The sequence below is a fragment of the Colius striatus genome, chromosome 5 (genome assembly GCF_028858725.1).
Source record: "Colius striatus isolate bColStr4 chromosome 5, bColStr4.1.hap1, whole genome shotgun sequence".
Taxonomy (NCBI): Eukaryota; Metazoa; Chordata; class Aves; order Coliiformes; family Coliidae; genus Colius; species Colius striatus.
The window spans coordinates 11,514,582-11,528,696 of record NC_084763.1 but is presented as its reverse complement, the minus strand read 5'-3'; the positions used below and the strand labels follow the sequence as shown (position 1 = coordinate 11,528,696).

The 14,115-nt window shown below is 36.9% G+C and overlaps 1 protein-coding gene across 2 annotated transcripts in view; it reads left to right on the top strand.

Annotated features, from left to right (window-relative positions):
* VPS41 (VPS41 subunit of HOPS complex) overlaps positions 1-14,115 on the top strand; it is a 110,834-nt gene that overhangs the window by 13,772 nt on the left and 82,947 nt on the right. For both annotated transcript variants that reach the window (XM_061997156.1, XM_061997157.1), the window contains 2 exons: positions 4,529-4,636; positions 7,511-7,588. In XM_061997156.1, coding sequence (XP_061853140.1) covers positions 4,529-4,636; positions 7,511-7,588 — 186 coding nt within the window. The remainder of the gene's footprint in view (positions 1-4,528; positions 4,637-7,510; positions 7,589-14,115) is intronic.

The window sequence follows — 14,115 nt, the reverse complement described above, 5'->3', positions numbered from 1 at the left end:
GTGCTGTAAGGAAACAAAAAACATATTTGCTTTTGGGATAGACATGAACAAATGTCCAGAATTATTCTTGGATCTCTTCTTATATCAAATAGATGATGCACTAATTCAAATTTCATATGTAGAGTTCAAAGCTTTTATCTCTCATCTTTAAAGCAGAAGTGATAATCTTATGCACGCAATCATAAGGCAAGAGTAGGATTTATGAAGACTGTTTTGTAACTAAATTAATGGGACTGTAAGAAGGAAGAGGGGAAGATGGCCAATTTACCCCAAGACACATATAACCAAGGTGTTACTAAACTTAAAATTATGAGAGTGATAAGCCATTTAGTGGATAAAGATTAGGAGTTCGTCTTCATTTTCATGTTCTCAAAAACCAAAACAGTGTTACTGCCAAATAATGCCAGCAACTTTAAAACATGATCTGGGATGGAAGTTGAAGGGATCTCCAAACTGTGTTGAAACATTATGATGTTACCTTGTTAAATTCTTCCACAGACATTAGCAATTTGTTACAACTTGCCTTTTAATATTTTGTAAAGCTACTCTAAGAATATTAATAGTGCTGTATGTGTTCTGTTACATGTTGCTCCTATGTGATGTTTTCACTTGTAGCAGATTTTTAATTCGGTAGCCATATTCCCACATATTGCAAGCGGGCAGAGTGTTCACTTGCATATTTTCCCAGTTATAGTAATTGGAATTGTAGCTGGGACTGGACAGAAGATGTGCAGCAAAGAGGAATGGCACTTGCCTTATAATGCATGGACCATTTATTTCCATAAAGGCTTTGAAAAACTTTGAGGGCAAATCATGCAGGAAGGATGACACTTTGCTGTCAGTGCCTGTAATATAATTAAAGTATCTGCAATCAGTAGAGCATGTAGTTCATGTGACAGACTGTCCTGTGGGCAGATCCTCTACTGAAGGAGCAAATGTGGGCTAATGGAATAACTCAAGGAACTGCCCACAGGTTCCTTCTGGAAAATTTCTTCATGAAGACCATTTTCAAATATTTTTTCTTCCTACTCTGTTATTTCTGTAGGCAAATCTAGGAAAGAGGAAGCAGAATATCTGAAGAAAGGTACAAACCTGCATTCAGAAAGGCATCCATTGTGGTGGCCTTTTGAGAGCTTGTTGTACATTTGCAACTCTCCTCAGTTTTGTACATCTGCTCCTGAAGATTTGGTAGTAGATTTCAGACCTACTAGGTGTTAGGTGTGGGAAGAGGAGTTTGCTTTTCAATTCAGGTGTTCAGCAGTGAAAAACAGAAGAGCTCTTAGGAAGGAGCTTGGAAGTAGGAAGGAATTTGTGTTACTGATTAATTTCATTCAGTGGGAAATGTGCTTTCAATGGGAAATATTTATGGATATCCGTTTTTTACAGCTGTTTTTAACAATTCGAGTGCTAACTTCATCAGTAAAAGGGAAGTAGAAAACTAAATGGAATATGAATTTCAAATTGGCATTCTTGTGGTTGAAAAATGGTCACGATTTATTTTACAGCATGAGGAAGGTAGTGTCTTCCTGTCAGCTCTGTGATCTCCTTCCCTTTCAGAATTTAAGGCTGCCACGTGTGGAGTGCTTTACACATTATCTGCAGTATATATTTCTTTTAATACTTAAAATTGTTGTTGGGCTTGTTTTGAGGCAGAAAATAGAGAAGTGGTGGTATAAGAAACAGTATTATAACATTTATCTTCAAGTGTTCAGAGTCCTCTAGGATGTTTTAAGGGACTTCTCTTTAATTAAAGTGCCAAACACTTAGTAAAAATCCATGTTAGTTGGGCAATTGATTTTTTTTTTAATTCCCCTTAAAAAAAGGAAAGCTATGACTTTTCTTGTATGGGGTGTCACTCTGTTTATATCTTAGCTTTGCTGCAAGTCAGGACTTGTACTATTCCTCTAGGTTGTCATAGAAACACAACTAACTGTCGTCTCAACTCAGACTGCTGATGGTTTTATTTGTAGGTTTTCAGGATTATTAAAATTTAACAAAAATTATTGATTTGCTTTTTATTAACACTGCCTTGTGTTTGCTTTAGAAGTTTAGTCTGCATAAAAGCTTTTCTTGATGGAAAAATACCTTTAAAATGATTAAACTCTGATACTCTTGAGTAAGAGATCTTAAAATATGTTTAATATATCAGGTAGAGTATGAAGTGGTAGAGAAATCTTGTATTTTTGCAAATCACATTTTAATTTCATAAGTGTTCTCATCTTATTTCAATTCACCTTTTAGCTTGACTTTTACTTAACATAAAAGGTACCTGTCAAGAAAAGCATGAAATGGTTACATAGTTGTTCCCAGTATTTGAAGTTTTCATTCTCTTTACTGGTTTTGAAGCCTGGCAGAATGCTTCAGTGCATGTACTTTGGAAAGTATATATTTTTTGTATATGCATGTGCAGGAAAAATTACTTAGTTTTCACTCATAAATAAGACAGACAAAACTTATTTACAGTAACTTTATCTAATGGTCCATGGATGAATGCTTTTATGCAAACTACTCTAGAGACTAGAATTAACTTTTCATGTTGGGTGCACACTGGATATCCAGACTCCAGCAACATGTGGGATCTTATAAAAACTAGATGACTGGAGTTCAGTTTTTACTTTTATGAATTTATTCAGTGATTACCCATGCATTTCAAGTGTAATCTCTGTAAGCAGTGTATAAAATGCATTAATTGCTGTAAAGTGGACCCATACTTCCTTACGCCCTCCTTCCATCACATGTATGCTTTTTCCTTTGACTTTACCTCCTCCCTCTACCCTGTAGTCATTTATTAAGGATCTGTAGACACGAGGAATTTGGCTGATTTATATACAGCCCTGTAATTTGACATTGTCATTCTGTCTAGTAACAACTTTGTTCGGTGTTAGATTTACTGAATAAAATTGTTTCTTGCTGGACATTTTGACACCTTGCTTCAGACTGCTACGTCATGGGCTGCTGACATCCCTATATTAATTTCATTTGTATTCTGTCATAAAACTCTCAAGTAACAAGAGTAAAACTCTCAAGTAACAAAGACCTGTCTTTTCAGTATGTTTATATATGCATGGGGCAAAATATTGAGTGTTTCCATAGGTCTGTATGGCTTTTATGTGTTTTGTACGAGAGTATGTACATATTACCATGCATGATGGTAGGCAGCATGCGTGGTGGATGACTGTAATATTTAACTTGGGAAAGACTGGCTTTAACAGTCCAAAGAGAATTTAAAGATAAAATGTTTGATTAACAAGTTAACACATCTCTTTTCACATCCCTAGCTACAAGAAAATGTTGCACAAATGGAGTCTTTCTGCCATAGGCTGACACTGTGTGGTTTTCTTTTCTGTTGTAGGGATGGGGAAGCAGTGGTTGGTGGGAAGTACTGCACTGATATATTCTGGTTGCTTCAGAATGAAAGATATATTTTATGTGGGAAACACGCTCAACATTGATGTGTTCATTAGAAGTAATAGTGAGTGTAGGAGAGTACTATTGCAAATATAGTGTTTCCCAGTCAGGGCCAGAGCTATATATGAGTTTGTGAGTGTCTTTGCACTACTTCAGTAGACCATCTGTTACAGATGGATGCCTATTTTGCACCTTGGATTTTCTTTTCCTAAGAGATAAATGTGTTGGATGTTCTTTGATCAATGAATTGCTGCTTGCATTTTTTAGCTCTGTCTCCTTTCTCTTCACTCTATGTTACTTGATGCATCCTCTTTCTTTGCATCTAAGCATAGATTGGGTGATAATGCTTAACATGCTTGAAAAGAAAAAGAGGGGAAAGCTTCACTATTTACCAGACAAAGTTCCTAACATGCAGATGATACAGGTGATCCATAGGAATATCCTGTTTCCAAATCCTTTTCCCAGTCAGTTTTGCAACCACATATTTATACTCTTTTTTGTTTGTTTGTTTTTAACCTAAATTCATTGATGCATTTTATACGATTAACTTATTCCTAGTGGATTCTTCTTATTTTTGTTCACAGTGTTTTGCCTCTATCCTTCCTACAGAAGTGCAGCATCTTGTAAAGGTCTTGAAGTTTCTTGTAACCTGCATGCTTCAGCTTAGTTAATTGTGGCTACAGTGGCACACTTTATTTTATCATCATCTGGTTTTCCATATTCATCGTTTTTATATTTTTCTTCTGAACCATGAATGACTAACTTTATGTAAATAAATACACATATACATTTCTTCCTGCTTTTTAGATATTAACCAAATGCCTCTTTACAACTGAATTGATATGCTGCTATACAGTCTTTGTTTGCACCTAGAACTTTGGAATAAAGAGATAAACCAATAACAAAAAAGCACAGTCCAAGTCCCCTCCAGTGATAAAAATGTGAAAGTTTGGCTTTTGATTGTAATGGCTGTTGTTAAGAGATAGCAGTGATCCATCTTCGCCTGTTGCTATGTGATAGTTTTGGGGTATCTTACAATTTGGTTTTGTTTAAAATAATCCTCTAAATGTTTGTTTGATTATTATCTTTCTCCCTTTTCCTTAAACTCTTAAAAATTTAGGAAGATGAAAGTGAAGAAGAACCTAAACTGAAGTATGAACGCCTTTCTAATGGAGTGACTGAAATTCTGCAGAAGGATGCAGCCAGCTGCATGACAGTGCATGAAAAGGTATTGTGTGACTTCGTGCATCACTATATTTCTGCGTAGAGGTGCAGTGCAGGCCAACACTAATACAAACAAAATTCATGGTAAACTTTTGCTGAATAATGCACCCTTTCTCAGTAAGAAAATGAGGTGATAATGCAAGGTGCAGGGATTTGTTAGATTGGATGTTTACAAGAGCTACTGGGAAAAAGCTCACTCCATTTTAGTTATGGGTGGTATTAGGAATTAGAATTTCGATACAGTCTCAGCTTTCCTTTATTCAGAAAGGAAGTTGGTATATACAGTGCTTATTTGTACAGTCTGAATCACTGAAGACAGACTTGATCATGCCAGTGGCCAGCTTACTGCTATATATTCAGCTGTGGAAGACAGCTGAGTTTGTTACTACAATAAGTAATTACAATATTCCTTTTTTGTTTGCTTGGGGGTTTTTTTTGGGTGTGTCATATTGCCACTTCTCTGTTCCCCTTCCCTCATTCAGTATGTTAAACTAGGAGAGGGTATGCACGAGCTCTCAGACTGGTAAGGTTTGAGACATACAAGAGAATGAAAAGGAGAAAGTGGTAGACAAAGCAAAATAGAGACATTTTACAAAGAATCGTTCCTTTTTTCTTGTAAGGAAGAAACTTCATCTGTTTTTTAATTTTTACAACAATTCTGTTATTTTCCAAGTTGTTTTCTCTTTTGTAAATACCATTTTAACTTGGTGAGGAATGCTGAAGAGGATCCGAAAGTATGAGTTAATGATCTGTCAAGTAACTATTAGTATGTAAAACATAATAACTGTTTTCTGAATGTATAATTACTCACAGCCAGTAATAGCTCCTTAGCAGTTATTGTTGAGGGATCTATCTCTGTTATTTGGCTATATTTTTAGATTGACTTGTGCTGTGTTTCTTTTACTCAGAGGACTGTTGCCATGGCTCAAGAGGCTCTTAAGATGAAGCTTGTATTTTAACTGTGGAATGAAAACAATAAGTCTTTTTAAAATGTCTTTGACACCTTAGAATTACACAGATATTTGGAAAATTGGCAAGCATTTCATCCTGTTCTGTGACCTGTTTTGTGTGTTACCTTTTTTTCCTGAGCTTCAGGTAAATTTAGAAAGCTGAGAGTTGATTAGGATTTTTTTATAAGGATGTGCACAAATACAGCTTTAACTACAGTGGCACAAAGAGTGACAATACAGGAAAGCTGTTTAAGTATCCCAACACTTCTAGTTTTCCAGCAAACCAGATATGCTGTTTATGAGAAGGATCAATATTGTTAGAAGCCAGGTCCTGGAGTCTTTTAGGAATCGGTGTCTTACAACAGAGAGCTTAGAAATGAAGCTGGGTTATAGGTTACAGAGTGTTTTCTGTTTTGTTCTGCTTTTTTATCTTTTTTTCCCACAAGAGCAGGAAAAGCCCTGCTAAAGAGCCATCATTAGCAAAATTATGCAGTACTAGTAAAATATGCCTCTGATGAAAAGCAATTTAACTTTGCTGGGAATCCTGAAAATCTGGCTTCTATATTCAGATTAATTTCCCCCCAGAATTAGGTGGGGTTTTTTTCTTTTCACCGCTAAAGCATCATATTTTCACCAGGCTTGCTGTCTGCACTGGATGACTAATCGTCATGGCACCTGGTGCATTCAAGCAGGCCTGTGCAGTGGAATAGTCATACCTAGTTATGTCTGCACACCTGATGTTTTATTAACCAGTATTGATTTTTTTACCCGGGGGACTTTTTTCTTCCTGAAAAAAGGCAACCTTGCAGGAGTGAAAGGCATTGCAGGGGATGAATTTCTAATGAACCCCTTCTTTCCCTTTCTTGACTCCTTTTAATGTAGCTTCATATTTTAAGTGCCTGAACTGAAATTTCATTTTAAGCAATTCCATTTTGATAAATCCTTTTAAACCTTGACTTTCTGTAAGGTTATTTTTTAAAGATTGTGCTGCCTGACTGACACGCTTAGCAGTGCCTGTAAATTTGAGCATTTCATTATAGGTTGCAATGAAGCATGCTCACATGCAGTGAAATACAGGGAATTGAGGAGCCTGGACTATTTGAGTAATGCTGAAAGGAGGGGGGAAATAAAAGAAAACTATCATAAATCAAGTAGTACCAAAGTTCTTTTTCTGTCTAGGTGTAGTTCACGTGGTTCAATTAACGGCAGATGTCTCAGTTCCCTTCTTGTTTGTATCAAAAGAAGTTTGTGATAGCATGCATTTGTGTGGAGATTGCTTTATTTTGCTACCATTTTTTTTTAGAATGAAACTCCTGAGATTTCCATGGAAAACTGTATTTGTCTTGAGAGTGTTCAATGTAGGAGTGTTATTACATGAAGAGAAGCAAACCGAGTGGTTCTCTGTCTGCTTAAATGCACTGTAAGAGGCCTTCCATAATTCAGCAGTGTTTTACCGCTGGCTTGCCAGTGACCTTTTGCTGTGTTTGAATGTTTTGTTTTTATCTTAATGATGGAGAAGTAAAAATAAAGCCCAAAGGAAACCATTATGATTGAAACAAAGCTGCAGAAAGAGTCTAGGAACTATTTCAGGTCTGTGCCGGTCCTTGCTTTCACGCTGCATTTTTAATTTGCTGCCACAGTCCATCAGGCAGTGTGTACGGACTGCAGACACACCATTAGTTGTCAGTGGATGAGAGTCCTCATGACTCATTCTGACAGCTAACTTGCACTATCACAGTAATACGGGCTTGACGCCCTGTTTTATTCTTTAGGTGCAGTTAAAATTACCTTTGTCTGGTGGTGATGATTTTTTTTTGTCTCGTGCTGGTAATCACTAATCTACTAAACATCCTGCAGTTCATTTAGCGTTGCTGTAGTTTTGGTTGCAGTGTCTTTATGTTTATGTAATCGGTCTATTTCTTTTACAGTTTTTGGCACTGGGAACACATTATGGCAAAGTTTATTTACTTGATGTCCAGGGGAACATCACGCAGAAGTTTGATGTTGTAAGTATGGCATTATTCAGAACATATCTATTGGGATGTAAAAATGCTTTGATGTACAAAGTAACAAGTAAGTTAATGCTCTTCTTACACCTGAAATTTTACTAACATGTCCTGTGAACTCCCTCCTCATAAGAGGCAGCGTAGAGTCCTTGCAAAAAGAAGATAGACTGCACGGTCTTGTGATGAGTACATCTCAGTTTACATGTAGTAAACTTTATTCCCGAAGACGGAAGAAGAAATACATATTTATGATTGTAACTGGCTATTATTAATTATGTAACCCAGAGGCTTGTGACTTCATTAGGTGACTATTGTCGGTTGTTAGTGTGTGCACTATCATCTTATCTAGTTGCCACAAGTAATTGAAAATTGATTGATTGCCTTGCTGGTTCAGTTTATCTACTGCAAATACATAACGCTAATATTTTATGTGAATGTTTTTAAGCTTGAACTCTGAAGGGATTGTATTGATTGAAGGAGAAGCAGCAGACTTTTTTCCTTATTGTGGTTCCTGATATTAGAGGATGAATGAAATGCTAAATGTAAAGCTCAGTTCTAGAGTATTAAACATTGCTTTTAATTGTGGATATTTGTTGTGGTTTTTTGGGGGTTTTTAAAAATTGTTTTAGTATCTCACTTAAATTCCCTGTCATCTGCTGGAGAGGGCAGGAAGAGAGTTAGCAATATTTTTTTTCTTTTGGCATTGTCACAAAATTTAGTAGTTATGAGTTTCTCATAGCAGTGTCAGCACCTGTCTGAGTATCCATCTCAAGATGTTGGCATGTTTGCAAAGAGAACGTATGTTCTGAAGCTGACACAGCCAGCGGCGTGGAAGGGGTGAAAGGTTTTGGTTATTTTTTAAAAAACTCCAGTTGTTCAATTGTGCAAAGGAGATGGGAAGTCACAACCAAACCTAGACTCCTACACACAAGCTTTGGAGGAAATTTTATGTATAGCATTGGTCAGGTTGACAGTGACCTCACTGGGTATTAATGAAAGTGAGGCTAACTACATTCTTCTGTTTCTTTTTAACTTTGCATGTTCGTCAGCCCCATGGAGGAGATGCTGACTGCATTTCAAGAGAGAAAAAGTTTGTGGTGTCTCCCTTACTGTTCTGTTTACTTTACATATATAATACTTGCCAGAGATACGGTTTCTTTCCAAAGTAATCTGCTTAGAGCAGACCAATTTAAAGTGAACCTGAATTCTCCTTTTCCATCTCTGCAGTAAAAGACTGATTCAAAGACTCCTCAAAAGAAGTTAAGATCTTCTATTGAGTCAGGCATCAAATGTCTTAGGCTTCTATTTCTTCCACGCTGTGTCAGGTGTGTCAGGTGCTTGGAAGTATACATTTGTAGAAAGTGCATCACCAAAGACCTTTTCTCCACACTAGTTCCTAAAGGTGAAATCCTCCTCTTTCTGTAAGGATTTAGGACACTGCCTAGGTGTAGAGCAAGGAACAAGGGGACCTGTTATCTACTAAAGACCATTAAAAAAAATTCATGCATCCTCTTTATACATACCCACCCAAATCTGCTATTTTTTTCTTTGTTTCTCCTTAGTAAAGTTCTACCATTGCCTAAGAGTGATTTCTTACGACGAAGTTAAGGTTGGACTATACAAACTACTTTCCGCTCTGCAGTGCTTAGTTGATTGTCCCTTTTCCAAACTTAGCCTGCTTCAAGATGAAGATTTTTGTTCCATATCTTCTTATAGAGATGACAGTGATTTATTTTTAAACTGTTGTTTGAGTACAAAGTGCTTTTTGAGATGGAGAGTAGAAAAAAGAAATGCTTCTTGAATTCTGTTTTTAATGTATCTGTCTCTTTTTGTAACATACATGTCTCCAGTGCAACAGATAAATCTTATCATGGATCAGGTGGAAAGGGGGCATTTTTTTTATATAGTTGGAAGAAAAATGTTTTTGATTCTAGGACCACTTGTCTTTTAAAAGAAAAGTTTTCCAAGGAGCTACTAAGTGTTGTAGAATAGAATGGGCTGCCTACGTGAGAAACAAAGCAACTGTGTTACATCCTTGGCTGGTTAAACAGAAGGTTTCTGAATGAATGTTGTCAGCTCTTGAACTCATAGACATTTTATTCCGTACTGTCTGCTGTATATCAGAATATTTTCCTCCTAATCTCAATTTTTCAAGATCTTAGACTGCAGAGTAGATGTATTGCTATCAACATGTGGGGTCTTCTGTTCTCTCCTACCAATGCCTGTTTACTGTCTCTTCCGGAGTTTGTGATTATAGCATTGCCGTGTTGCAAATCTCAAATAAAAACTAATCCTTTCTTGAGAAGAGTCACTTCCTGAAGTCCTACAGATGCAAAGCATTCCTTATGAATGCACTAGGGCAAAGAGTGTTCTGTCTGGTTCTTTGTTGGGTCCAAAATGAGCTGCTAAGAAGCATTTCCACTGGTGCAATGGTAGATATGGTTTTACCTTAAAACTTCTAAATAGGAGAAGTATCTGTTGTTATAAATTTCTGGAAATTAGTGGTGTGTAAAAATTGTTCCAGGTAAATAACATAGTCTATCATTAAAGAGCAACCACCGTTACCGCGGAACCCTTTTAATTGCTTGCAGTAAACTACCTGGGGAGTGACCTTCATATATTTTTCTTTTTGAAAATCTTTTCAGCAGATGTTTTCTGTCTGGCGCAATGACAGAAAAAACAGTAAGGACAGCAACATGAAGCCTGTTCTCTGAAAGAAATCAGTATTGTAATTTGAGGAATTGTTCTGTATTTGAGTCTTTATGTGTATTTTTCAGGGGTTTGTTTTTTTTAAAGCCAAATTGGGGAATAATAAAAAAAAATTACTTTTCTATACATCTGCATCTGGTAAATGTGTAAACAGAAAAAACAAAGCACACAGAGGAAACTTTAAAAGTCACTAGATTCAAAATAATGTTAGTATGTGAAATAAACCAGAGTGGAGTGAGAGGGGTTTATTTTAACTTTTAAAAAAATTATCTTAATGGCATTTTAAAAATATTATTAAATATATGTAGAAAATACCATTATTCTTCCCATAGTTGCTTGATTTCCATTTTTCTTTCCTAATCTCAGGCATCTATGTTCAATAATACGAATGAGCTCGGAAATTGAAGAGAGAAGAATTCTGGGTTTATAATATATCATATAATTTCCATCTTGGCTCATATGTGGAATTGAGCCAAATTTTAAAACAGAGATAGAGACTGATCTCAAAGGATTTGCAGTGTAATTACTTTATCACGTCTTCAACTCTTGTGAACTTTGAGGGAGAAAACTCACAGGTATGATACATAATCTCCCAAATGGCCAATTTTTGAATGATGGCTCTCCCGCTGAAGACTGGATGCATTTAGCATTTTAAATTGCTAGAAACAGCTGTAAGAAACAGTAAAATGTAAAAGTCTTGCATCCATAGAAGTTCCCTTTTTTTGCTTGCTTGCTGTTTTGTAAAAATGTTTAGGACTTAGCTCTATAATGTCCATAGTAGCAAAACAATGGGAGTATCCTGAATTGCAAATACTAGCCCTAGCTCTGCAAAGATTTGACCATTTGCTCTACTTCAACCCATAAATATTCACTGAGGCTTCTGTGAAATTAATGTAGACAACTGAAAAGTCTTCTGAAGAGAGAGTCTTGCTCTCATACTTTTCTTAAAATATCTAATGCTGGACCCTATGCAAAGTGCTGACTAGACTTTTCAGGTTTGCAGCTCCTCTCATCAGCAGTGGTGGAAACGTACTTTGAAACTGGCGTGGGAGGCTGCTTTGGGCTTAATTGAGTGGCAGGAGTTTGGGGGCTTTGGGTGGTATCTCAGCAGCTGTGCTTGTGCTCTCGCATGATCCCTCTTTCCTCCTTGCCTAGTGTGTTTTTTATCTCTTGCCAGTGTGGCTGCCTTTGACAATGTCAGCTGCCTAAGATTAACTGATACGCATCCTCAAATAACGTATGTTTGACAAACTGGTGTTCTCTTGTATTAGGGTTCAGTGCATTGACTGAGATGAAATGTGTCAAACGTACTGAAAATTATTACTAAAAGGCAACAAGAAAGGGGAAAAAAAAGCCTGCTAATGCCACTGACAAAGGATGATGCAGGACTGATTCACAGCATGTTAATTCCAAATGCCTCTCCATCTCTCTTCTCTTCTTAGACTGTCTACAATTTATTAATATAATTATTGCTTCAACTGACATCTTGTGGATTAAGGACTTGTAGATATGAAGAAAGCTGTACAAACATGTTTAGTTAAGTAACAAATCAAAAAGCTTTCAAAGGGCCAGAAAACCTGCCCCCATTCTGGTCTTCTAATAAACATCAAGCTTAAAGCAAAAATGGTAAGAAGTCTTGGCTGATGCCAGCAATGTTCTGCGAGAAGGGGAAACGTTGCCTATTTTACAAGTAGGGGGAATTTAAATGTTTAATGTATTGGAGGTGTTTCAGAGGCGATACAGAAGCCTAGAAACCAATGTAAATAGTGTTTTAAGGGTCTGTTAGTGCAAAGAAGTTCAAGTCCTTTTAGCATGCAACGTTTGTGAGCTAGTCAAGACTGCTGGAATTTCAGGAAGAATGAAACTTTAAGTAGAGTCACCTTCTTGCAGCATTTCTTTTTATCACGTTTTTCTTTCCTGGTCTCACCACTTGTTTTTGGGTTTTTTTTTCTAATTATCTCTCGTTGTGTAGCACTAAACATTTCTTTATGTTTTTTTAATCAAAGTAGCAGAAATCCAAAATCACTAGGTCATCTTTGCTACTTTGAAAAATGGAAGGGGAGTTTCTTCTGTGGTGGTGTTGGTGCCCTTGGGTGTATTAAAGTTACAGCACTTGCCAGCCTTTGGAGCAAGTGTGTTCCTTGCTTGAAAGTCAGTCAGTGGCCTGTTGGTTTTGCTGATAGCTCAGCAGGTTGCACACAAAATGTCAGAGGTTTCTGTTGACTTGACATACTTTTGAATTACTAACAAGAAAAGCATATTTCTAACGAGGAAACAACTGTTGTTAAGCACTAAATGCTGTTGCTGGAAGTGACGCGGAGCCCACTAACTGCTGTGAGAGATAATGCAGCGTCTTACAGTGGGAAAGGTAACTTTTAGCATTTGATTGTATAATGAAGAAGTTACTTTGAATGGAACTTTATACGAGTTTAAGACTAAGATGATATAATGTCACTTATTTTGACAGGCTACTTAAAATTCCCTGTTTATTACTTTAACTACATCGTTTTAGTTGTCACTGTCAGACTATGAAAGAAAAACTAGTCGGGAAATGAAGTGAAGTAACAGAATTTAAAGATCTGGGTAGCTGTGTATTAGTGTTTGCAGGGTGTCACTGCACCTGTTAAATGTGAAGCTGAAATACTGTGTTTTGTACAAAACCAAGCAGGCAGGTATAAATGTAATCTCCAAAAACCAGATTTAAAAATTAAGGGTTTGATGGGAGCAAGGCCAATGTCTGTGCAGGGGACAGATTTCCTTCCCCACCACGGGACCTCCCACCCAAAACGGGGGAGCAATCCTACAACTTAAATGCTTTGAGTTAGATCCTGCCTATGCCCAATGGAAAAACTGGAAAGAAGTGACATCCTTCAGGATTTTGCTCTTAAGATTTGGATGTCTACATGGAATTTAATAGCCTTTCTTCTGCTTCTGTCTGCCTGTCTTTTCATTTTAACTGCACATGATTTGGAAATCCACAGGTTTTTACAATAGTTGTGGGAGTAACTCAGATGGCCTTTTGAGTCTGACTTTTTCGATGTTATAAAGGCTTGGAAAGTATATCTTATGATGTTTGTTCTGATACTGTGCTTATTAGGTTGTTTGTGACCTGGGATGTTCCCAATGGGAACTGAGGAACTATTGAAGATTAGGACCCTTCCTTGACAGGAATCATGGTGTGCCTGAATCTCTCTGTCACTGGATGAGAAGTGAGGTAGCTTGCCTAGACCAGCAAAAACTGTGATGTCAGGGCCGTTTTCCTGTAGGTCCAGAAAAGTTTCATGTCTGACATGACTGAAACAAAAACACCACCCTCTCATAGATGTTTTGCACATATCTCTCTATCCACTGTGTCTAACTTCCCTTTGAAGGGAGTGAACATTGCTGAAATTTTTACTTGAAGAGATCAGATGGATGTTGAAGGCATTCATTATTACTAGAAATGCTGCTTGGCGTATGGATGAAATATGGGAGTTTTAAATAATTACATGATTAATTTTTATAGGCTGAAAACTGAGGAAAACATTACAATTTCCTTCATTTCTTTTTTGAAGCTTGTAACTTGCAATAACCGTAGCTTAATGCAGAATAATGTAAAAATTTTAGTTGGAAGTTCAGCTACAGGTCTTATGTGTTCCAGCCATTTATTTCCTGAATGCTGTAAGCTCATACAAGTCAAATGCATGTTTGTGCAGTCACAAACAGTAACATGTATGCCGTGGATTAAATTTATTTCAGTTAAGAATATTAAGCCTACGTACTACTGTCAGCTATTTCTGGGACTGCAGTTGTTTCTCCCTTGTCTTTTGAACTTTTCA